This window comes from Ammospiza caudacuta, chromosome 18 (assembly GCF_027887145.1).
Source record: "Ammospiza caudacuta isolate bAmmCau1 chromosome 18, bAmmCau1.pri, whole genome shotgun sequence".
Classification (NCBI taxonomy): Eukaryota; Metazoa; Chordata; class Aves; order Passeriformes; family Passerellidae; genus Ammospiza; species Ammospiza caudacuta.
Window position 1 is genome coordinate 8766914 of NC_080610.1, and position 26741 is coordinate 8793654.

The following is a 26741-nucleotide window of genomic DNA, read 5'->3' on the forward strand; positions in this document are numbered from 1 at the left end:
CAGGGGCCTTGTTCTGAGGGGTCAGGAGCTGCATCCAAACCCACCAAGATTTCCAGCAGCAGCCTGGGAGTGTCTGTCCTCAGAGGCATGAGTACTGTGATGCTCACATCAGTAATATTATTATTTCACACCTTCACAGAATCAGCAAGGTGAGACCTTTAAGATCATGAACTCCAACCTCATTAACCACTGTAACCTCTATAAACCACTAAACCACATTACCAGATTTAAACATCTCCAAGCACGGCAGCTCTGCACATCCCTGGGCAATCTGTTCCAATGCCTGACCACCCTAACAGTGAAAAAAAATTTTCTACTGCCCCAATTTCTCGTCTCAGCTCTAAACCAGCTACGCTGGCAGCAGACTGAGGCAGCCAAGAAGCAGCTCGGGCACTGGGAGATGATTCCCCACCGCGCTGGGGGATGCTGGGCTCTGTGGCACCGGGGCAGAGCTGCAGGGCTCCAGGCCAGGGGTACAGGAAAGGTGTCGGTACCGGTAGGCCCGGGCTAGGAGCACAGGGAAGGTGTCGGTGCCGGCGAGCCCCGGGCCAGGAGCACAGGGTAAGGACGGTACCGGCGGGCCCCAAGCGAGAGGCACAGGGAGGTGTCGGTACCGGCAGCACCGGCGGGAGGAGGAGCCGGGCCCGGCCCCCGGAGGGGCGGCGCTGCTCGGCCCGGCCGCCCTCCGGAAGCAGCGCGGGGGACGGGCGGTGCGGCGGCCGTGGGTGAGTGAGGGAGGCGAGGGAGGGACCGAGGGACCGGGGGTCACCGTGCCTGCAGAGCGGGCTCGGACACAGCCCGGCGCCGCCTCAGCTGCCACCAGCCTCCGGGAGCTGCCGGGCTCCTGCTCTGGGTGCCGTTCCTGGCCACCGCCACAGCCCCGGCCCTCCCCGCTAAGGAAGGTGCAGCTCCTGAGCGCCATTTGCTTAAGGCTTTTATCCTAATTTTATCCAGCAGCACCTCTGGGGATATTTTCAGGTGTCAGTTCGCACCTGTTTTCCTTGGTTATGCGATGGCATTTCATTCCTGCGTGGGTGGTGGCTGGTTGGTATTTGCGTCACGTATAGGAGCAATTGTAAGTGTACAAGAATAATAAAGTAATTTTAAAATTAGGTTTTAATATGTAGTGACCCTTTCAGGTCAAGCAATAGTCATAGTTATACAGTGAAAACTACTAATGTCTTTTGGTGGTTCCTACCTGAAGAAAACCTAAGAACTGTACAAGCTAAAAATACAGCTTTTATCTAAGGAGCAGGCCCTGCAGAAGGCTCCGAGTCTGCAGATCCGTTGCTGATCGTGCTCTTAAGAAACTGGGGCAAAGGCTGCTTTACCCCATTTTTGTAAATGTTTCTAAAACATGATGTGGTGAAAGGTTATGTTTACTGGCGTTTGTTCTCATGGAAGCTGTACAGTGGACCTCATCTAGTAAAACGCCAGAGAGAAATCAAGCAGCAGAAAATAAAATTAGCCCATTAAACTTGGGAGTGCCATTCACCTTACATGTTATTTTCTGTGTTTCATAAGTGTTGTGCTTTTGCTTTGCTGCCTCTTTCAGGGAAGACTGACTCTTCACCTTGGTAGGATTACAAAGCCTGGGTTACTTACAAATGCTCTTCACAGGGAACAACCTGGAAGTCATCAAATTATAGATCCATCTATTCCACTTCATCTGTAGTTCTTAGTATTGTTACTGTGGAGCATGTGTTACAAAAGGGAAGTGCAAAAATGAAACAGTAAAATGTTTTGAAAATGCAGCCAGGAGACACTTTTCTCTGAGAGAGAAAAATAGATTACTTTTAAGAACTAATCAAGCATGTCTTATTTTTGATGATTTTAAATTCTCTATTAAAAACCTAATTTCAGTAGTGCAAGAAAATACATCCAACTTTATGACCCTTCTATGGGCATTTGAGGACTGTGGGCTCAGTTTCATTTGGGCATACTCAAAAGAGACAGTAAAATAGTTCTGTACTCTGCTGAACATTAGCTACTGTTGTAGTACATAGAACTAGCAGATTCCAGTGAATAATGGTTTTTAGCTGTGTTTTAGACTGCACCTAAACAATAGTTTTGGATGAGTTGAGAAGCACTTGAGATCACTGTGGTAACTGACAGATGTTATTTATGATGCTTCATTTGTGAATATGAAATACATAACAAATGGCTTCCTTTTTCAAAGCGTGCTACTGGGAGTTCTTAAGGGTAAAACAGTTTTATGCCAAATTGTGAACTGATTATTTCTAATCAACCAAATGATGGTGGAGCCCCATGAAAAGAACATACACAATCTATCATGTTTGGGTCTCCTGAAAGTCCCTCTAAATGCTACCTTATGCTGGCATGTATCCACTCAGGCTTTTAACAGATCCTTCAAATGAGCAAAACAACACACTGCACACTGTGCTGTCTAACAGAGTACTGTAGCACAGAACAAGAATGTTAGTTACTTTAATGTCATTTCCAAATTAGAGGTGCCATTTGGAGCAGAACGCTTAATTACAGGATGTTTGTGGTTCTTGACAAGCTGGTTTGTGTGTATTAGGCATAAGTTGGACAGCAAACTGGAAGCATTACAGAAATAGGAGATTGTTGCTATCATGTCATCCTTGGTAACTGTTGTCTTATTGAGTAGGAATAAGCAAACTAGAATTTATAAAAGCTCATTATCCAGAGAGCAGTCTTCACTGTCTCCAATCTAGAGCACAGGATTTCTCCCCCATTCCTGCAGACCTTGTTGCATAGTGTGTATATTCTGGCTTGTATTCTCCTCAAAAAGAAAATCAGAAAGCAAGTGTTGTACCACAACTTAGCCTTTTCTATATGAACTCTTTAAACTAGGGCACCTCCTTCATTTCTACGGATGGTTCTGAAGACACATTTTCTGCAGAAATGGAAATTGAAAATCAGCTTTTGATCTAGCTTTGGACTTGCTGTAGGATCAAGTTGCAAGTGGAAGTCAGTGCTGGCCTAATCTTTTTCACCTTCTCCTCTCCTTGGTGTGTGGGGACTCAGCTGAGCTGAGCACATGTGCTTTGCAGCCCCAGCTCTGCAATGTGCTCATCCCATCCCTGTGGCTGCAGCAGCAGCTTTTATATGAGTATGAGCTCGAGAGAAAGGTACCTGCATGAAGACTTCTTGATTGAATGTTTATGTATTTACAACATCCATGACAGCCTCTCGTCAGTTTTTTTCCTCTTAGTGTTTTGTTAATTATTGTAAATTTCAGAATATCCAAATTTGAGTCTGACTTTCATTATGCTTTTATTTAAGAATTTAAGGGTAATATCCACAACAGGTGTTTCAAGTGCAATGTCAGCTTTAATCAAAGAAGGTACCAAAATACATTGCTTGCCTCCTTTGCCAGTTAAGTGTTGCTGCTGTTTTAAAGGGGTAGCTCTGTTTTATCTGCCTTAAACACTTCTGTCTAAAAAAAAAAAAAAGGTGGAGCCTGAGATAAAAAATGCTGGTTTGGTATTTGGGGTTAAGAAAAGCATAAATGTAACTTTAAGAACTAGTAAAATCAAGCAAGGTTCATGGGGTGACAAAAAGCATTCTGTCAAAGCAGTAGTACCTAATCATAATGATTGGGGATTCTAGAAAGATACTGAAGTATTCAAAATACTTGTCCTTCTAGATAATTGTGATGAGTACTGCAAACTTACTATGCAGCTGTTTTCTGACTGGCAGTTTTTGTTTAATTTTTATGCTGGCCAGTAACTTGCATGAACAGCTGGACCCATTTGATTATTTGAAGGGAACTGAATAAATCAGGCAATGAGCATGAAACCTGTTTATTAAAATATTGGTTTTATGAGTGATTAATTGCAAACAGTTTTCTATCAAGTAATCCATTTAATTATCTGGCAAGGCACTTAGCAGCCGTATCTCCATAGTCAGCAAGAGTAGTCAGTGACAGTTGTCATTAAAATTGTATTTTATATCCCTGCTTTCACCAAGTGAGCTGCTTTGCACTTTGCCAGAAATAAAAGTTTTTAGGATTCCCTGGCATACTCCCAAGTAGTGCTGTAGGTGGGAACCTCTAAACCCATAGATTTGAAGGTGATCTCTTCTGGGCTGTGAGTGTTGTTTCTGAAATAATCTGTATGTAGAAGATCCAAGTCTTCCAGTACTGGCAGTTCAAATCCAGCAATAGAAGTCTGAGAAGGGGCATATCACCTTCTCAAAAGTGGTTACAGTTTCTCTATAAAGCTGGCTATGTTCTTTTTAAAGACCTGGCTAGTAAATCAGTTATCCAAAATTCAAGACTGCATCTTCATTTTATGGTGAATTTCTAATGCAGTTATTTTGGGATTGACTTGATAGAGGCAAAGAAAGCCAGCAGTGTGTAATTGTGTAACCTGTTTAACACAGAATAGTTGGGATAGCTCTGCTATTGCTGCTTTTAGCTCATGGATTATGAGTCAACTTGGGAGGGAAATTCCTTTTGTCAGCGAACAGAATTTAAAATACTTTGAGGTGTATTTATATATATACAGACACACACACGCTCCTGTGCACTAATTTTCTTGTCAAGCATGTCAGGAGTGTTGCACCTCTTTGTGAGTTATTTCATGTCCTGCAGCAGAAGAGTCTCTTTGGAGATATTGGCTACAAGACTGAACTTATTGTGCTCTGGCAACAACAGCAGGCTGGTTGTGGTGCTGAACTGTGGCTTAACAGGAGCCAGCAGCTATGGGCAAGTTGTTAATTTAAAAATAAAATCTGTATAAATGCTTCACTTGCAGCTCTGTTTTTGGTAACGTGAATGTAGTCAAGATGATCCATGTCCTGATACCTCTTATGACAAATTATGTAGCAATTAAAGGGCAAGAGAGACCCTTTCCACATATCTTGAAAGTAAGGTTAAAAATCCTGGGTTTTGTACAGAAGTTTTTTCAGTTGTTGAGTCCCTCAGATGGCCTTAGAGTTGTGGTGTTGAATTCTGCCTCCCTCTCCCCTTGACTTGCCTTGAAAGTCCTTGCATGGCAAAAGCTCTCAGTAAAAATAAAAATGGCTGTGTACCATTGGGCATTGGTGGCATTCTGATAATTGTTTGAGCAGCCTCAAAAAGTAAAGATCAGACTGCAGGTTTATTACCAGAAAAATGTTAATTGGACAACACAAAATATTTGAAAGCTGTTTTGTTGGTTTGAAATGGAAAGCACATTTGTCATTCCATCTGCATGGCCAGAATTTTAAATATAGCACAAGTGCTGGAAACTCCTCATCAAAATGTAAACTCTGGACACAGAATATCCCATGTGTTTCTGTTTGTTCCTGACCTTTTACCCAATGCTAAACAATAATAATTTCTCCTGAACATTGATAGTAGCTTGGCCTAAGTTATACTTTATTTGCAGGTCTGTGAGTGTCTTTAATGAGGCTTTTTCTGTCTTCTGCAACAGTTTGAGTCTTATTTTCTCCTTTATTCTAAAAGAAGCATTTTGCCTTCCTTAAGAGAGGGGAAAAAAGTAAAGGTGCTTTGTTAGTAATGAGCAGAAAATTGCATAACAGTGTTTTTTTCATGTTTTGCTAGCACTCTACACTCTGTCAATATTTTCTTGATGCAGGTTTTTTCTCTAAAAATCTGAACTAGCCAGCCATAAATTTGAAAGAACTACGTAAGAATTTGATTAGTAAACCAGTCTTTAGAACTATTCTGTTTTGGAAGTTGTATTTTATTTATGTATTTGTATTGTGAGCTATTAGTCAGTACATTGCAATCCTTAAGCTCTAGCACAGCAGCAAGTTTCTCTTTTTATAATTTGCAGTGTAATTGATAATCTTTATTACCATTTTAGGCTATTACAGAATGACCTTGTATTGAGCCTTTGTGGAAGAAACAAGATTTAAACATCAGATCTTCAATGTGCATCCTTCTATTCAAATTTGACCCACGGCCAGTTTCAAAAAATGCATACAGGTAAGATGGTTGTAGTTAAAACAGACCTGCTTCTGTAATATTTTACACAATTCCTTTTTGTACCCAGTGTGTGAATTACAAACTCAAATCAATATTATGTGTTCAGCTGTGCTTCTGTAGTGTTTAACTTCATGGCTTTCCCCATTGGAGGAGTTACTGGAGCCTTTTTAGAACCCTTTGGTTTTAGGCTATATCAGAAGTCTTGAAGTTTCTAATCAAGGACCTTTTGCTTGTGATCTGTTGTGCTGTGTAAGTCCCTTAGATATTGTACTCCAGTGTTTGGAAGTGCTGCCTTCTACTTTATTATTCAAACTAAGTGGAATCCTGTTTGTTGGGCATCACAGTTGTAGCTGTCCCCTGCTTTCAGTGTGATAGATCTGTTTAAGGCTTCCAGTTTGCAACCAAGGAACTTCTAGGAAGTGTCCTAGCCACTGCTTGCAATTAAAACTGTAGGCAATAAACTAAGTCGTGTATGAAATGTTTAGGCAAAAACTGAAGAAAAAATAAGCTTGCAGGCTTCTAGGTCAGTTTCTAAGAATTTCTCGATGTCATGCAGGTGAATTTCCAAAGTATTAAACATCCTGTAATCATCTTCTCTCTCATTGTAGCCTGTCCTCTTTAAATTTCATCTCCAACATCAGTATCTTTGAGTTCACTGAGTTTGTAATAAAAAGACAGCAAGCACTTCAGGCTGTAAACAGACTGTGAGGTTTATTGCTGTGTTTATATGTACTGTATAGGTTCCATATTACTTTGTAGGGTACAAGTATTGGTATTCACCCAGAAACCATCAGTCAGTCTGCTCAGTAGATGGTTGTGCCTTTCACTGACTTCTTTTCTTGTCCTCTTGGATTAAGTAGCAGATGCCATTCTACAGAAAGAGAGGAAATGAGAATGGAAACCTCAGTTGTCCAGAGTGCATTCCTTTCTGCATCTGGAGCCTGCCTGAAAAGGGATTTTGTTTATGATGTGACTGGTGCTGAATTAATATGTCCATTTATTTGGTCTGACTCTCTTTGTGTTGGTAGTTAGCAAAAGACAGATTCATCAATTTGATGCCCCTTGGGAAAATCCTTTGGATCTAAACTGCAGTTGCTTGCCAAGTGAACTTTCTGCCATGATCAATATTTAAAAGTAGAACTTAGAGTAGTGTGCTATAAAAAATTGCATCAAGATTGAAGTTCTTAATTTATATCAGAGAACAACTTGCTGTCAGCATCAGAATAGGACAAAACTTTTGAGATGTTGGTCCAAATTCAGGAATATTTAATTGTGTTTAAATTTCTCTATATCTTTTGTTAAGCAGTGCTTGCTCTATACCTGACATAAATCACCCTGGGCTACCTGTTAGGGTGGTAAATCCCAGGCCATTGGACCAAGTGAGACCTCTCTCTACAAGTTCTTGCTAAGAGTGATTTTTCTTGACACTTCAGGCATCACTGTGCTGTAGCTCTGTTTATTTCATGGTGAGGTGTTGGAACAGTTTTCCCAACTAAAAGGGGATTCCTGTACCTGCAGACACGAATTTCTTTGTCCATCACAAACCAGGCAATTAAACTTCCCTCACTGTTCTCTGCTTTGCATTTCCAACTGAAAGAAAGTGTCAGTAATAGGAATTAGAAGTTTATAAGACAAACAGCTTGTCATTGACTGAGTTTACTGGCTAGAAGAAAATAGCCAAGCTAAAACCTGTTCTCTGTAAAACTTGGGAGAATTTTCCATCCAGGTAGACTCTGGTTTCTAGAGCAACATATTGGTCAATTTTCTTGACCATCTAATTAAGCACAGAGCTCATTCTTGTGACACACTAACAAATCCATCTGCCTGTAGCTTTGCTGCTGGTTCTGTTTTCCCTCTTGGGGCTTGTTTGTGGTAAAGTTTAGTGCAGTGTAACAAGCACTTTAGTGTAGTCCATTATTACTGTCAGAGGTAATATGCTGCCTTTACATCCTTCTGAATAGTACTGTGTGCATCTTACAAATAAATTAATGTTTCAAGCTTCAAAGCTATAATCACAGGCTCTTTTCTGGAGCTGAATTGCATTGTAGGAAATTGCTTTAATGGAATGATTTCTCATGTTTTCATTTCTCTCAATATTAAAATAAATCTTTATATGTAAATCCTAATACAGTTGAATTATTTCAGCTATAAAAATAGCTGAATAGGCTTTTTGCAATTTATTAGAAGATGGGGGTCACTTAATATTGTTCCTTTTCACTATAATTATGTTTCATAAATGACAAAATAAAGATGTTTTTATTACTATGTTTTTGTATACTAGCCTTGTGCTAAATTTAGGGTTCTGCATTAAACTTGAGATGGGGAATATTCAATCACACAAAAAAGACTTTGCTTATTTTTAGTATTTAGATACCATAAACAAATAGTAACTATGGAGTTTAATCTAATAGAAACTATGTAGTTTCATGTCAAGAATTATTGAAGGCAAAGTATAATTGAAGCTTCAGGAGATGAGAAGTGCACTTAAATATTTTTTTAAAGTAGAGATACTCATTTAAATAAGAATCTGTGAAAGGAGGCTGCATCCTGTTGATGGAGCATGTTGAAGTAAGATGACAGAAATTTGGTAAACCAACAGAAAGCCTATAGCTCAAAGACTAGGATCAGCTGGAAGAAGAGAAATTATGTAATTTTGAAAGGAACAATATTATATTTGCATTGGAAAGATAAAATTGTACATACAGTTTGCTTTCCAACAGATGTTATCTTTGTTAGGCAAAATACTAAGCACTTACCTTACAGAAAGGATGCCATTGAAGTGTCAGGTTTTTCTAGTTTCTCTATGGTTCATTATGATTCTTTTTCTGTAGTATTTCTAATGTGCAACTTGTACCTTGCAGTCCTCTTTTAAAACACTGTATTAGGGAAGAGATGAATTTGCAGGAAAGTTCAGAAACCTGCAGAAAATGTAAGTACATCTGAATGCCAAACAAAGTAATGAGATGTCATTGGAATTGAGTCTCGTGTGTTGTGGCTGAAAATTAGAATTAAAATTGTATGGTCTGTCTTCAGTTCCAGTAGCAAACTTGTCTTTGGCTGTGCAGCTGTAATTGAGATGCAGCTGGCAGGAGGAACTGACAGTGAAGAAGATAACTGAGGCTAAGAAAAACTGGTAAAGAAAATCTGCAGGTTTTTGAAAGATAGCATTTCATTAAAATTAAATTAAGCAACATAGCTGGAGAGAAGGGGGAGCATTCACTGTCTCACAGCTGAAATAAAGGCAAGTCATGTTGTGGGTACTGATGAGCAGGGCTTTGGGAGCTGCCCTGGAGCTGTGCAGGTCTGCCTGCAGTCCCCTGCTGCCCTCAGCCTCCACAGAGGGCCTGCCTGGGGTCACTGTTGTCTTCTACCTTTACTTGGATCCATTACCTGCTCCAACAAAAAACACTTTTAAAAAAATAATTTCAAAATAATAATAATTATTTTCTTTAATTAAGCTGTAACTGTGCTGAGGAATCTTAAGGTTGTTAATGCAATCTGAATTCAGTGTCTTCTTTTATAAGAATTATTTTTTTGAAAGCCCCACTTGCCTCATTCACTCACCAAGAGGGACTTGCTGAGTGTCTCTCGACAGTGAGAGAGAAGGCTGCTGTCAGATGTCAGTCCAACTTTAACACTGAGTGACAAAGGTGAGGTGGGAGATAAAGGATAGTTTCATGCTTGAAATGAGTTAATGCTCTGGAAAAAATTGGATTCTGCTCCTGCCTGTACTGTGAAGTTCCAATTTGTAAGTAATAGTGTCTTTTTTCCTCTTGTGTTCTGCAGGCTTATTCTAGCAGCTAATAGGGATGAATTCTACCACAGACCATCCAAATCGGCCGAGTTCTGGGACAGCAGCAATGAGATCCTTAGTGGTACGTGTGTCTTGCTGTTTTGAGGGGTTTATTATATCAGGGAATCATGGCATGGTTTTTTCATTGTTAGAGTGGTGGTTTTGCCTTTCTAATAAGAAATTTTCTTCTTTATACATCTAAGGAAAACATGTTGTGAGTTTGAAACATTTTTTAATTTTAATGTATTTAATAACCTAACTCTTACTTGTTCCATTAGGTCTGGATATGGAGGAGGGAAAAGAAGGAGGGACATGGCTGGGAATCAGTAAGAAAGGCAAGATGGCAGCCCTGACAAACTATATGCAGCCAAAGATTGATAAAAATGCAAAAGGAAGAGGTATGGAGGAGTTGAAATAAAAAATAAAAAAAGAAGTGGACAAACAAGCCCTGATGTTCCAGTAAAATAGTGATGATTACAATATTAATTTTTTTAACACAGCTTTATGGACAAAAAGAATGTTTATGTGCTGTAAACAATTTTTTTAACTGATGAGTTTGAGTACATATGTGAGGAACTTGACTTGGATAATGATTTCTTGATCAAGCAGGCATAAGTAAAACAAGATGTAGTGCCTAGAGCTTGAAGTCACATTCATACAAGCTATGCAGCAGCACCATCTCCTCTGCAAAGTAATTCTAATTAACAGGCAGAAAAATTAGCCAAGCACTGAGCTAGTTTTAGATTACAGTAGACTTCTTAAAGTGTATATTCATATTCAAATACCTTTGTCAGGGAATGCAACTTGGATTATGCTGGAGGTAGCCTAAAAGATTCTTCTTCCCCATTGATAAATCAGAGGAGGAGAAATAATAGAAAAACCCTCTTACAAAGAGGATGCTCAAAACAGCACATCTGTGGGGTTTTTTGAAGTAAAAATAGATTTGTGTGTAACTGTCATATGGTGCTGGATTGGGAATATATTGCAGTGACAAACAATGTTATACAGAGAAACAAATGAACCATGTCATTTATATTTCATTTTGGGATCATATATCAGGGAAGTGAAGCAAGACAAGAATTTGTAAGGTGGGAGGAGACAAAAGGTGCATCCAGTCCAGAATAGTTCGTAAATGTGAATTCTTAGAATTTCACCAAGAGCTTTTGACTGAGTTCTTCAGAGTAAAAGTCCTTGCTCTTAATGTGAACATGGTAGAATGATGTAAGACTTTTAAAGGTTGGTTCATTATTTGGGCTGGTTTTGTGGTTTGGGGTTTTCTTCCACTGTTACAGCCTGTTGGCAACAGGAATCTTTATCTTTCTGTTTGTTTTACCAGGGCTGTCAGAATAGTGAGCACACACATACAAGTTGCTCTATGTACTTCTCTTTCTTAGGTGCTCTTGTAACAAACTTCTTGACTGCAGATCTGGACAGCTACTCTTACTTGAAGAAAGTTTCAGTAGAGGGACATCTTTACAATGGATTTAATTTATTAGCAGCTGACTTGAAGTAAGTCTGTAAAACATCACAGTCAAATATCAGAGGGAGAAAGGTAATAACAGTGCTGTACATAAAAGTCATAGCACCAAAGTGTAACAATGCAAAGCCTGTCACAAACTAAACTTAGAGCTCATGTTTCTGGTAATTGGCATGCAAGGTCCTAATTTTATTGTAGTCTTCCTTTCCTTTGTTATTGTTCATCTTTCAAACACTGGAGAGCTGTCTTGTATTCTAAGCATTGCTTCCCACAAAACTTCTTGCAACTCCCTGATAGGCTGTAGGCAGTCTTTGCCCTGGAGGCTCTGGGGTTTGTATTTTGAGAAGACAAAACCTCAGCTCATAATTTCTCAGACACCTTTTTTTCTCTGAGAGTTGACATGCTGCAGCAGGATTAGAACAGCTGAAAGCTTTCAAGCTATTACTCCTGTCAGTGTGTCTGTGTCATTAATCTTTCCTTAAACATTAAAAATCATCACAAGACAAATAAACATTAAGTTTCTGTAGCTGAGAAAGGATGTTGGATACTTAATTATAATTTAGTGTGATTGGCACAGTCCTTTCCACTGCTTGTGCATGTGTCTGTGCACAAGTACATCTGCTGCTTTGCCTTCTGCCTGATGGGGAGGAATGGAAATCCAGGGCTGAGGCATCTCCAGGCCTGTGTCAGTTCCCAGCTGGATGCACACTGCATGCCTGGGAGCACAGCTGAACTGCCAGGGGCACACTGCTGCTTTGGCACACTTGTGCAGAAGCATTAATCTTGTCAGACAACCTGATGGTGCAGGGCCTTCTCCCACTCAGCTTTTCTGCATGCTTCTGGGAATGCACTTAAAGCAGAAGGCCAGACTGTTTACTGTTTTCAGTGGAAAGCATTTCTAGCACCCTCTCACTAACTGGCCTTGTATTTACATTTTTCACTTTCTGTATTTGACCACTTTCAGCTGATGGCCAAAGCTTACGAGTCAGTTCTGTGAAGGTACCATGAGTGTATTTCTGCTTGGTGGGCCTGTTTAGAAATAAATATATAGGTTATGTTTCCAGAAATTCAATCCAGTAGATGGCCAGGCAGTTGGAGTGTTTTACTCTCTACTTTATAAAGTTCATCGTCTCACCAGATACTTCCCAAAATTTTTCAGTTGCCTAAATTATTTTTTACCATGGTCAGAGGATTTAACTTTTTGAGCTTTCTGCTGTATGTTGCTGCCTTGCTACGTTGCATAAATTGGAAGGCTGTCTTTTACTGAAAAGGTAACAGAAGAAATAGATGTTTTCAAGAAAATACCATATTCAAGGTGTGACCTAGCAAGCAGTAAGTTTGAGTTTCTTCCTTTTAGTGTAGGAAAAGAGAATAGTCATAATGGCTGCTAGTACGATGATATTAAAGTAGGTTTGATTGATTTTATTTAAGGCAATCATTCCTGTGTTGGGTTTGTTTATTCCTCCATGCTGGGGTGATAGAGAGTTGTATGCTCAATTGAATAGTCTTTCCATGGTGATACAGGTCATAATTCCTTGTTGAGTATCACTCTGAAAGCTCTGTGTGTTGATTAACTTCTCTGCTTTGACATGTCCTTAGCCGTGGATACTCTGATGAAATGAAATTCTTGGCAAGCTAATGATGCAGAGCAATTTCAATAATATTTGTAAACTTGTCATTTTAGGAAATTAGAATTACTCCAAAGAGAAATGTGGTATGTGAACGGGAGCTACTTCTCTGTGTAAATAGAAAATGGTGTTGTAGTTGATGCTATTTTGTTGGGCCATGTTACTGTTCAAAACAAAGATTGAGGACTGTCCTTAATGTGTTCTTCCATTGTGTAACAAATAGTGATGGGCTCTGTTAGAGTGTGTGAAATGGAGGGGAAACTCAGACTGAAAGTGTAAATGAAGCACTGGTGGGAAGGGGTGTACCTGAGCACATTCTGCTGAGTTTAAGCAGCATATTTAGAGAGATTTACAATGTTTGAATCTTCAGGTACACGTTTCAGAAAAAGAAATTTTATCTTCTCTCAGTATGATTATGATGACAGTATGCTAGATGACAGGTGCAGTAATACAAGAAAGGGAGCTGGAAACAGCTATACAGATTATAAAATCTCATTGTTCATTTCCACAGCTTAGTGTGACTCTGATTTTTAACATGCATGGATTTTGACACTTTCAGTGTAATAATCTATTTACTCTGTGGCATCTCTTTATATCAATTTAAACACTATTGATTCGTTGTTTTAAGAAAATTACTTAGTACTTTTATTTTTCTTATTTTTCAGTTTATCATCTTGGGTGTACCTGCTGAGTATGAGAGTCATGAATATTTATTCAGTTCTGCTTTATGCTAAACATACTTTCATGTTGAATTATAGCATGTGGCAAACAGTGTCTGTTTGGAATCTTGTGCAGCTGCAAAATTGGCTTCCAGGAAGGCAGTGTTGCCACTCCTCTCATTTTTGCTGTCTGTAGGTCTGATTAGAAAGGAACAAGGTTCTCAGAGGCTGGACTGTTCTGTAAAGTAAATACCTGCTCAATATCTCAATATTCAAGGGGTTTTTGTTCTTTCTCCATTTGTGATAATACCTGAAGGCAGTGAGCTGCTTTTGTTGATGATCAGGACATCATTTCTGTCCTGGGGAAAAACCTGTGTTCAACAAATCTACTGCTACACTTACTCAGCCTTTCATGGGTACCTCAAACTTGTGTCAGGGCTGTTGTGGCAGCATCTCACTTGTGTTCCTTACTGCCAAGTGTGTAATTCAGACTGCCCTGAAGGACAAATTGGCAGCTTCTTGTCACCCACCCAGCAAGTGTAGCCTCTGACAGGCTGTCAGTTAGAGCCCATCTAGTTCATGTGCAATAAGATCCCTGTGGAACAGGAGTGAATCACTTTCTCCATGATGAATAGACAAATTGTGCCTTACAAGCAAGTCAGCTGGAGGGGATTACAGAAAATTGCCTTTTGGGTGAACTTGTCTGTTCTCCCATGTCACAGACAGTATTCAACCCCTGCAGGGAAAATGTACTAAACTATACCATCACCTGCAGGCTGTCATTCAGCATGGTTAATGTGGCCTGGCTGGGTGGGAAGGATTTGATTGCTCTCCAGAGATTGGATTTAGGTGCCTTTTCAAAGTGAGATAGGGTCAGAGTGCTGGTATGAAAAGAACATGGATGGTCAAGTCCCTGGGATTGCTCTGTTAGCTCATTTCCTTTTCTTCTCATGCACTTTCTAATTCAGTATCACCTTTGGCAGAGTATACCTGTCTTGCTTCTTGTGGCTCCCTCATGAAAATGAGGTATTTCTGCATAGACCTTCAGTCACTTCCAGTGGATGGATGGGCAGTCCAATGTCAGAAGAAAGAAAAATGCTTCTGAAAAACATTGTTATCTCTTTCCTCTACTGTCAGCTTCTGCCTGGCCCAAAATATTAGGACAGTGGCAAAGAAATGTTTAGACACCAACAACAAAATCAGAGTCTGTTTTAAGGCAGACTTTGTATGCTGTGAGTATCCGGCAGAATTCTTTTCAGCATTTTATTTGATGGTAGGTGGTACATTGGGCTTTACAGTTGGTGGTTTGGTGTTTGCTTGTTTATTTTTAGCTTCAGAACAGAACGAGTTATCTCATGATAGCTCATGAACATTGAAGAAATGAAAATGAATCTGTGAACCATACGACTTATTGGAAACTACTGTACAGCATTTCAACATTGCTGCCAGTTTCATCTTTTGTCTTTGCACAAAAACTACATGCACAGATTATTCATAAAACAATCCAATGTCCTTGTCTGTAGCAGAGTAGAGCTCAGTGCCCAGGGGAGTGATCACTTGGTGATAACCACAGTCTGTGCAGCTTTACTGCCTCACTACTTTTTTCCTTTTTCTTTCATTCTGAGTTTTTGTTGATCATGACTTGGAGCCACCTTGAAGGTGAAGCAGGGCAGGAGTGCAGAAGGACATTGCTTATGTTTCATCAACATTAAGAAGTGATTGTGGCAAACTCTGCATGGCTTTCATGTTGCTGTGAAGCTTCTATTACTACTGAGATTTGTGCTGCCTAGAATATTGCCTAGAACATCTATTATTGCTTACATTTTTTGACAGAATGATGTATCTAAGAGCATAATTTTAGTTTCTTTCTGCTGTCAGCTATGGCTGGGATTTAAAAATATGTCTGTTGGGTCCTATTGTCATCACTTTAATTATGCCTTTATTACTTCTGCAGTGAAATTGCTATCTGTACTTGTAAGGCTGGGAGGGAAGATAATCTTGAGTGCAGGCCAGGGTTTTGAGGCTATTGCTGCGATCAAGCTTACAGTGATTTTTTTTCATCTTGGCTTCTGCTTTGATGTTCAGTTCTGAGTACCTGTAAACAGTAGGAAGGGAATAGGCAGAGCCAAATGATAAAAGAAAGAGTAGCTGACTGGCACAGTGAACTAAATTTTGAAAGTATCCCCATTTCAGAAGTCTCTTGGGAGGCTTTAGTCTCCCTTTGACAGAAGGCAGCAGCAGTGCTGCAGTGGAGGTAAGTGAAAACACTCCTGGGGGAGTGTGCATGCCATAAAATCCCAATGCCCTGAATTAGTGACCCTGCAGTTGCATGTATTCCCTGTCTTCTTGATAAACTCCAGGGGATCTTGTTACTGAATTTGTCAGTGATACAAATCTTGGAAGAGATGCTAGAGGATTATATTCTTTCATGTAAAAAGCTGTTTAGAGGAAGTCAGCAGAGCCAGTTTACTCACTATGCAGTCTCATCTCTGACAGGCCTTGTCTTACAGCTGTGTTCCACAGCTTCCTTGGGCCACTTGTCCACCTTTCCATCTAACACCGTGAGACTTCAGGTTATAACAATTGCTCTGATCTTTTCACAGACCTTCTACCGCAGGTATTTGAAAACAGAATAGTTAATGCACCAGTACAGTAGTTTGTGTGATTTCTGATGTCTTAACTTAGGACACCTAAGATGGGCTGTTGTCTGTGAAGAGTTTGGGTGGTCAGTAAGTCTTGACATCAGCATAAATAAATTTGGACAAGGATCTTAAGGATGAGAAGAAAAAGATAAGGAAAATAAGCGTCTTTTAAGCCACTAGAGGAAAGTTCAGAAATATTACACGTTTCTTTTAAAAGTCGATAAACTGCAAATTGAGTAACTGATGTTATCATAGCTGATGTTATGTCTTATATTATATATAACAATAAAAATAGTGTACACAATATGCTTGCTATGATTGCTGTCTTCTGCCTCTGCTGAAAAACTCGATCTTTCTGTGTGGTATCAGACAGCTCCTTGGGTTTGGGGGGAGGAAGAGTAGTGCACAGGGAAAGGCACTTCTATTTTTGCTTTATGGGGACTTTTTCCATATTCCTCTTCTTGACTCCTCTGACTTCTATAATTAATAAGTTAATATTTCCTTCTTCATTTGGCTGTCTTGCAAAGGACACTGTAGAATGTCTTTCATAATGGCTTTTCAAGAAGAATATAAACAGCTAAATCAAGACTGTTTTGCTTGTTATTAAGGTTTGAGTAGCGGATGCTAAGTTATGCAGAGCAATTTAAGTTCCAGTACATCATTAATGAGATTGCATTCTATATACTCTGATTTGCATCAGCACAGAGATACTCCTTTTTATCTTAGGAAAAAAATGAGGAGTTGGAAATAGCTTCTCTTCTGTATTATGCTTTGTGCTACTTAATCCAAATTCAGTCTTAACTGCAAATTTTGTGTTTGGAGGTTTTTTGTTTGTTTTGTTTTTTTGTTTGGTTGTTTTTCTTTTTTTCCAATTTGGAAACTGTCTGCTGTCTAAGGAGCTGGAGCTTGAGAGACAAATTAAAAATTGAACTATGATGAGAATGTGTTTGTTGGTAACTGTGAGCAAGTAAATCACTAGGGGGAAATACAGAATTAGATCTCATTGCTGTATTCTGGCAAATTAAAAAAAAAAAAAAAAGCCAAACCCCATCAACTGGAATGATCTGAGGAATCAGGATTCCATGTCAGCTGAGTGAGGGATGCTGAGAGTGAGCCATCTAATGGCAATCCATTTCCCACAGGACACACAAGGCTTATTGATGACTTACTTTCTCTTTTTTTCCCTTATCAGTTGGTTTGGTGTTTGTGTTGTCAGTATCAGTGTGACTGTGTAGATCCCTGCTGTTTGGATATGCTGATACCATCTCTGTCAAATAAGAGTTGTTTGCAATGTTGGAATGTCTCTGAACCTTGTGCAAGACCCTCCCTGTACTCTGAGCACAAGAGAGAGTGAGTGCTGCAGCCAGTGCCTACAATTAGAGAGATTCAGTGACTACAGGGATCTGAAAACAGCCAAGAAATGCACAAAGGACCCAGCCATGCCCTGCAGCATCGCTGGAAGTAGGCCTGAAATGCACTCCTGCCACCTGAAGTTGCCTACAGCAGTCAGTGTCTTAGAATGCAGGAAGGATTCAAAGAAGTGATGGGGAAAAGGGTACTTGCTGTGATGGACAGTTCCTTTGTTTTCACATGCCCCCTTATCCCAAGCAACTAAATCTCCAGTTAATCAAAACCAGGTTTTTGTCTTTAAGCCTGGCTGCTTCCATGCAGAAGTTACGGGGTTTTACTGAATTTTACTGCAGTTATGTTTAAAAATGATAATGCTACTTCCTGATAATGGTGCAGTGTTTTGAGAGGAGGAAAGTAATAAAACACATCAATGTCTGGTATCATAGGAGCAACAGTGGGAGAAGCATCTTAATGTGCTCAAAGATTGCATGAAATTAAAGCATAATCAAATATAGAAGCTGATGGCTTTTCAAGGAGAAATTTGTATTTATATTTTTCAGTACCACCAAAGGAGATGTAATTTGCTACTATGGAAACAGAGGAGAACCAGAACCTGTTTTCCTAAATGCCGGTAGGTTTTCCTCAGAAAGGTCGGAATATTACTTTTTCTTATGTAGCTCTGTATTGTTCTAGTAATTTAGCTACTTAAGCATTGTCTTCACTGACTTTTTCTTTGCATTCTTTAAAAGAAAATATTACTAAATGTCCTTGAATTCGTATAAGTTTTTGTTAATAACTTGCAGTAAAGAATCAATAGTTCATTAAAAGTTTCTATCCATGCCAGTGTATGTACCCACCTGCAGTGCAATTAGTGGAATCCTGCTTAGGTAATTATGGCAGAAGAACAGAAGTCTGTCTTGAGAGTGGAATTTTCAAAGGGTCTGACCCTAACTTCCATTACCCAGCAGTTTGAAGGTCACAGTATGACTGTTCTCCCCAGGGACAGAGTTGGCTTTAAAAAAGACCACAATCTGTCTTATAAGGTGAATTGATGTTAAAATATTTTAAATCTAGTTCTTTGCTAGCTAGCTACAGAGAGCAATGCTCCAGAAGTCACCATCAAAAAGGCAGTTTGAATGGAACCAGGACACATGGAAGGCTCTGAGCAGTGTAACTGACTGGTAACACTTGATGGCAGAGCCTCACTTTGCCTGCTTAGGTTAATGGTCAAAATGTGGCTGCCAGTAGGCAAATTGTTATTGTAGCAATTACAGCATAAATTCTTGGAAACAACTGTTAGATTTTGTACAGCTACAAACATAAAACAGATTTTAATACAGATTTTTTAATTTAAAATCTGGCCATGTTGTAATGACAAACTGAGTCACAAATTCTAGGTATCTGCAGACTGTACCAAAGATGGTTCTGGTCTCTGTGCTTAGACAACAGACTCCTGTGTATGTGGCTGCCTTTAGGAGGAGAGGATGCTTGGTGATCTCTCTTGTCTGGCTTGTGGTGAGAGGGTGCCTCTAAAGAGAAGGGTCCTTCTTGTCATGGAGTGCTGCTTTGCAGTGTTTTTCAAGAGTAAAATCAGAGGCAAAGATAACTTATGATTATTATCCCTACACTGGACAAGACTAGATTGCAGAAATTATAAAATTCTGTTGTGCCTTCATGGTTTAGCAAACCAGAAATTTAAGCTAACTGCTGTGGATGTGAATTAGAGTAGAACTAAAACCAAGTACTGAGCATCAGCATAAGGGGAATGCTTAAGCTCAGCCTAGCACAAGATGGGAGCCTGCTGTATTCTCCTGTTCAGTAATGGGCTTGTGTGTTTATGGCACACCTGGAGGTAAAGGTTAGCTGGGGAGTCACTTAGACTTTATTAAAATTTTTAAAATCTGTAACAACTGAAATCACCAGAATGCACTTTCCAGTTTAATTGGGCTTTTTCATGTGTGTTTGTGTGTAGGAATATATGGATTGAGTAATTCTTTGTTGGATACACCATGGAAGAAACTTCAGTATGGGAAGCAGCTTTTCACAGAAGTGGTCAAGAGAAGTCAAGACCTCACCAAAGAAGACTTGGTGAAGGAGCTCCTTACCGTGATGAATAATCAAGAGCCGTAAGAATGTGATAGCTGGAATTTACTCAAATACAATATGACCCATTTAAAAATATGCATATAAAAACTGTTTTGAAGGGAAAAAACACTTTACCTTCATATTAATTGAAAGCAGTGTTCTCACAGAGCCTGACTTTCAACAGGATTGATTTTCAAGCAGGAGACACAATTAAGGCTACTGCAATCTTAGACCTCATCAGCTGTGCACTGATTTCTCTGTGCCCTTTTTTTTTAAAGATTGCACTTCTCTTAGTAAGGGCAATGAGTGCATGTCTAGGGATGTGGAAGCTGCTTGCTGTCAGCTTTTTGAAGGCTCACAAGTTTGGTTACTGCACTTAAAGAAAGCACTTATTTTCATAGATCATAAAATTATTTAGATGTGAAGGGACCTTAAAGATCTTCTGGTGCCAACCTCTGTCATGGACAGGGACACTGTCCACTAGCAGAGGTTGCTCAGAGACCCATCCAACCTGGCCATGAGCACCTTCATGGGATGGGGCACCCACAGCTTCTCTGGGTAACCTGTGCCAGGGCCTCAGTGCCCTCACAGGTGCTGAGCAGGTTTGTGTTAGTAGGTTTTGCTGTTCTGTATTGCTGCTCAGTGTAGAGCAGACAATAGAAGGTGGAGAAGCAGCACCTCAAAGTTCAACCAGCTGCCTTCCTCAGAAGTGTAGTTGTTTCAGGCTAAGTGGGGGAAGGAGAAAAGGAAGGGTGTGTACAATTAAGTGAGGGAAGTTCCAGTCAAGTAAGTTTCAGTCAAGGTAGTCCCCAAGAGATGAGTTTGAGATGTAAGGAAGGTTCCTGCACTCACAACTGATGGCACAGTGAACCTGAGCCCATCAGCTGGATGTTCAGAAGGAAAGGAAGTTGATAGCACTACATTCTGCACACATGGAGTTGGATACAGGAGGTGCTGTGGTCTAAATTCATATCATTGCTCACCATCTGGTAACTTTCATGTTTACCTTGAATTTTATCTGTCTGGGAAGTGATTAGAGTTGAAGCAAAGCTGTTTCTGGTATATAGATTCAATTTCCCAAACTTTACAGCAAACTTTAATGCCAGCATTCATGAATGTGGCATTTTTCAGTGGTTCAAAATAAAGTTTTGTGTAAGAACTCAGACATCTGAGCAATGACTAGTAATTGGGGAGTCTACTAAGCTGTCTTTATAGCTTTTTTCATCTATCTCATCAAGTGATTTTTTAAAAAATTGTTAGACTTTATACTTTTTACTAGTAAGAAGACAAAGATATAAGATACAACATAGTCAAATGGTCTTCCCTTAATGTTCAGTAATTCCATTTGATCTCATCTGAAACCATCTGACTATAAAAGGGAAATATTTACTTACAAAAAGCAATATTTAAACTAAGCCTGTAATCTTTCCAAATCATACTTCAAGATGAAATGATCTTTTCATAATAAATATGAACATGTGGATATGCACTAGCTTTGAACTTTCTTAAAATAACCTGTTTCATATTACTTTATGATCTCTTTGAGTGTGCGCATTGCAGGAATGTAGTGGGTACAGAGGTTGGTTTAATCACAGAATTCCATTCTTTCCTGATGGGTTTTTGTCCTTTACCCCCTCTCTTCTGCTTCAGCCCTGTGATCTCAGGGATGTCCTGGAACTCCTTCCAGATCAAGAGGGATGAATGTGTTAATATTGGAGATTTTTATTTATTTTTTAAACTCTTTTCCTACTTTTTCCAGTCAGTTACCAGACCCTGCAATTGAGGACCAAGGCAAGGATTACATCCGCCCCATCCTGAGCAAGTACGCGGCCGTGTGCGTTCGCTGCCCAGGCTACGGAACAAGGTGAAAACAGAGCCAGAAATGAATGTGTACTGATCAAAGCACACCTCAAATCACAATTGGGCTATTGTCAGGTTATGCTCCATAGTGACTGCTTTAATTTTTTTAAAGATATTAATCTGGTATAATTCAGTCATGTGTTTCCTTGGTCAGTATTTGAGTGTCTGGGGTTTGCTGCTGAAGAGCATTTGAAGCTCACACTGTGGTTCATCTTTGATGGAGAACAGGGCACAGCTTTGCCTTGTCCCAGACAAGATAATACAGTTCTCCTGCTTCCCCAGTGTAAGAGCAGATCTGAGCACATCTAACTTTGATCCTACCAGAGATTTGCAGAACACATTTCTCCTCCATGAGCAGGAATCATGTCACCTGTGTTGCTAAATCAGAGTTTTCCTTAGACATTGCATCATAAAATGGATCTGCCATTTTCATACATTAAGAACCTATTGCTCTTGTTCAGCAGAACCTGTATTGCCATTTCTTCCCTAACTGATGCTGCTGTTTTTACTGAGATATTCTCACTCTCTGCTCTGACTATTCCACCAAAACTGCAAGAAGAATAGAGTAATGCAATGCAAATCTTCATTTGATCTTAAGTGGGACAAAATTGCTGGTGAACCCTGTTGCTGGTCTCAAAGTCTGCCAATAGTTTTGTCAGATTGGTCTGTGGCACGGTCCAGCCATAGTATTTCCTCTGTAGAGGTGGGAGCTGATAAGCAGAGTGCTCACTGCTGTAGGTATTTTAAGTTGGTGTCCTGAGAGAGATACTCAGTATTTACAGTGGTTTCTTTGAATGTATTAAAAGAACATTTTAAATATAGGATAATGAAGACTTAACATGGTAACAAAGCACCTTCCTCCCCTTGCTTCACAGATTGGAGTCCAGCCATTTCAAAGGAAACAGGGATAACTTGATAGAAATACTGACCTTCTCCTGCTGAATTGGCACACATTTCGAGTCTCCCTACTGCTATAATTGTATGCTCACATTTACCTTTCCCTTAGCAACAGGCCTTAGTGAATAGAGGTTGTTAACTGGGCCTCACTTTCTTGTGAGGAAATTAAGTGCTTTTTTGTATGAGTGAACAACTGTGAAGTAACTTGGGAAAGGCCACCAGATGAGGATGGTGCAAAATTTCTAGTGTCAGTCACCTTTTTGTGGAAGGATACTGCAGTGTCCATGGAGAAATGACAGCTTAGCCAAGGCAAAGTGGAATAGATGCACAACTGGCATCTGCTTTTACTGAAAACAAATTTCCTCTTTGGAAGGTTCTAGAGAGACACCTTTTTCTTGATCATATATCAATGTCCTGTGATAATAATTAATATACACAATGGATTTGAAAGAAAGGGATGAAGAGAGTACTGGGGTGTCAGTAATCCTCATGGGTACATGTAGGGTGTGAAGAAAATCTTGTTTTATGCTACTTCTTTCTGAATGGAGCACTTTGCACTAAGTTTAAGCTTTTACCATGCTCTCTGCTGTGAGCAGGTTTGTGTGTCAGCTGCTGCAAGTGCAGCAGGGAATCAAAGCAGTGGCGTGACAGAACAGACTGAAAATGCCCATTTGAACTTGTCAGGATGATTTCTGCCCTGCTTGTGTGTTGATGATGTGCTCAGGGGGAAAAAAAAAGGGGATTAAAACATTTGGGAGTGAGGGATAGCAGGCTGGCAGTTCCTGAGATGGAGCCCAGGTGTAACCTTGTGCTGCTGCTGTTGCAGGACGAACACGGTGGTGCTCATCGATTCCGAGGGATGCGTCACTTTCACCGAGCGCAACATGATCAATGCTGATGTCAACCAGTGGCAAACAAGCACCTATGAATTCAAACTGCACAGTTAACAACTTTCCACATGAGTGGTTTGTAATAATAGCAATGAGACAACAAGCCATTAAGCTCTAGTAAATGTTTTGTGCCAGCCTCCACAAACTAAAAATAGCAAGGAAAGCAAAAGTTCAAATAAACTGGTATCATACCCCATCAAGCTCACAAATGCTTTACCAGATGAAAATGCTTTTTTTTTTTTACGTGAAGTAGTAACTTATAATCAGAAATACTTTATTTAATACCACCCTGCTTTCAGGGCAAGGCCATCTTTGTCCAAGACAAAGTCACTGCTTTTTTGTAGGTGTGGATTTTTTAAAAGATGTTATTAGTAGACTTAAACTTGTTTTTAGTTCTAATGGTGGGGAAATAATTGCTGCTTTTACTGTTCTATATGAAGGTTTTACCAAACTTTGCTTTACCTTGAACATATGCTGTTAAGATTGTACAGCTGATGCCAATGTGCATTAGATGAATGTATGTTATCCTGTAGAATTAAGTGCTTTAGTCTCATTTCAGCTTTTCAGTGCCATGGTGCAATGTTCTGCCTGGGGAGGGCAGAGAGGGGGGATTCTTAACATTTGTTTTTCTATAGATAGTACAGCAATAGATCTTATTTCTAAAACTTGATCTGAGAATCAAGATAGGGAATTTAGTTCAGTCTCTGTTCACTTTTACTGAAAGAACCATAGGAGCAGCCTTGCATATCTTTGACCTGAATAAAACTATTTGTGCTGTGATATCCTGTTTCCTGATAGTCTAATTAGCAGTATTGGTTTTGTTATTTTCTTCTCCAGCAAGCAGGTAAGGAATAGGCACCTGTTTGTAAACAGAAGCTGAAGATGAGGTTTTCATGTATTGCCTGTTTTGTACATATAAAATTTTGGACTCATTTCTTTATTGGTAGAACATGTTATAGCCTGGAGTGGATTCCATCTCATGGATTATTAGTAGAAATAGCTGTGTGTTGTAAGGTGATACTGTTGCAGTCTTATATTGCTGAAAAAATTGAATATTAAGAGGTACTTCCTATGTTCTAAGACCTGTGAATTAAAAAGCTATTTAAATGCATGCTTTTTTCAATTATTCAGTGCCAGTGTGGGTAATGGAAGATTCTAGCTAATAACAGGATATTTGAAAACCCCAAGCTATTTTTGTTTCTATTGGTGTTCTGTTTTGACTTTTTTTGAATACTGAATATTAGGTTAGTAATGGATCACCACTATTTTTTTTTCCTTTAGGTAAGCTGACAGTATTTTCACAAGCCTCTGATTTTAATTAATTATTGCAAAGTAGTCAGATTTTTTATACTCTTTGGAAGATGTGCAGCTGTGTTTCTGTACTCAAGCTGATGTATTTTGGCATTCTCACGTGTGTGTGTAATGGAGGCAGCAGTAAATGAGACTTTCCATTGAGGTGAAGTACTGTGAAAGGCCATTCCCAGATTTGTATTTGTCAGGAAATGCTAAAGCAGCATTTAGTTAAATCTCTTCTTTATATTTGCATATTTAAATAGGTTCTAGATACCAGGACTGCTTACATGGCTAGTCACAGGTTGTGGATTCACTTCTGTATAAATGACTTTTTGACCACCTTGATTGCAAGACAATCAACAATTGTGTTGGGTTGTACATGGTTTAGAACTCAAAGCCTTCTGAGCTGCAGGAAATGGTCAGCCCTTTTTAAATTTTTGATGACTCCTTAAACCCTATATTTTTATGGCTAAAAATGTTAACTGTTATTTTTAGATGCCAAGTAGCTAAAGCTGTCTTAAATTTGAGTTTAACACATGCATATCTAGAAACAAAGCCCTGCCTCAACAGCTTGCTCTGAGAGTTTGCATAGCAAACTTTTTTATATCCACTTACAAATAGTGGATATTTAAACATGACATTCTCTTTGAAGACATCATAACGACAAGCAAAATGCATGCAGTATCATGCTAAAAGCACTTGTAAACTTCAGTTTATGGCAGTCCTGTAATAATGAAAATTTATTCTTAGTTTTTACACATAGGCAAAGAGTCAGACCTTAGATGTAAATATGGATTTATAATAGTGTATTTTGATATGCTTGAATCAAAATTTTAAATCTGAGATTTGCTTTTTCTGGCAATTAAAATAAACAGGAAAGAGCCCAAACCTTGGATGATGTTTTTATCTCATCAGAATAGCTAATAAAGAGAGGTTCTTTAACTTCTTTGGAGGCTTTTGTGAGAGTTTTGTCATTGGCTTCAGTGGAAACAGGATCAGGACTGCTGTGCAGATATATCAAGTGGTGCTTGTCCATACAAGTGATAAGGTATTTGTGAAGTGCATGATCTACTCTGTCCAAAGCAGAGTTGCAATGAATCCACTGGAAAAAGGATCCTGTACCTACAGATAACAAAGAAAGTGTTTTATTTTTATAAAAGTATTTTTAATAATAAAAGGGAATTTTAAATACCAGTTTTAAAGGATATAAAGGAGAAAGGTGTATATAGGAAACTACTGCATGGCATTTTATTAAGTTTGCTTATAAATGTCATCTCTTCAAAGTCATACATTTGCAAGAGGTTTTTGTTTTCTGATTTTTTTTTCTATTGGAATGGTAGTGGAAGAAATTTTAAAATGTGTAAAACCTCAGCTATGTTTTTTTGCTTAAAATTGTGTCATAATTGTTGTTTACATGTGTGTTCAAAACTAGAATCAGAATAAAGTCAAGCTGGTGACCAGTCTTTGTTGGCATTAGTACATTGTGCATTTTTGCACATATGTTTTTGTTCATTTGCCTGTAATTTGGTGTGATGACAATGAAGTTAAATCTTTAATGCCATATTAATGATGACAGAACTGTAATTTAAGTTCTGTTTCTGGTACTTAATTCCATTTTAAGAGTGCTGTATTTTTTCTGGCGTTTTTATGTTGTTGTGGGTATTTCATATTTCTGTGCTATTGTACGGTTGTCTTATATAGGTAAGAAATTGGAAAATATTTGAAAGGTAGGAAAGAGAAAAATCAGTGCTTCCTTAGGGAAATGTGGATCCTCACAAAATTCTACTGGAGGATGGGAATCCATGTTCAGTGTGGAAAAGGTTGGGATCCTTGGCAGACCTGAGGCTCCACTGTTACACTGAGTAGAGGCTGCATTAATGTTCTGCTGTTCTGGCCCCTGCAGTGGAGGTGCAATTATCTCATCTCCCTTGGAGTAGCTTAATAAAACACACCTGAACAGAGCAGAGGAGGAGTTGGCCTTTGTTCCTCACTCTGGTCAAAGCTTAATTGATACTTGTTGTTACAAATTAAACACACCAAACTAAATAATAAGATATAATATTGATAGGACTTGGAATAGTTTTGGTAATATCATAAGGAATTAAGTAATTTTGGAATGAATCTACGAAATACTAAGAAGTAATAAGGCAACAATTAAATAATTTCACATTTCAATTTTAGCCTGTAGAATTTAATGCACATTTATGGCTTAGCAATCATTCGTATTTATATGGAATATTAGCT

At 39.1% G+C, this 26741-nt stretch overlaps 1 protein-coding gene across 2 annotated transcripts; it reads left to right on the plus strand.

Moving 5' to 3' along the window:
• The first annotated feature begins 685 nt into the window (after positions 1-685).
• TANGO2 (transport and golgi organization 2 homolog) lies at positions 686-25960 on the plus strand. Of its 2 annotated transcripts, none has more exons than XM_058816417.1 (9): positions 686-725; positions 5802-5923; positions 9710-9798; positions 9995-10114; positions 11111-11225; positions 18033-18103; positions 19445-19598; positions 21317-21421; positions 23141-25960. In XM_058816417.1, exons 2-9 carry the CDS (start codon positions 5868-5870, stop codon positions 23259-23261), a joined length of 831 nt encoding a protein of 276 aa, XP_058672400.1. In that variant the 5' UTR covers positions 686-725; positions 5802-5867; the 3' UTR covers positions 23262-25960. The 2 variants fall into 2 exon arrangements, with proteins under 2 accessions (XP_058672400.1, XP_058672401.1); XM_058816418.1 differs by lacking the exon at positions 686-725 and adding an exon at positions 3058-3116.
• The last annotated feature ends 781 nt before the right edge of the window (positions 25961-26741 follow it).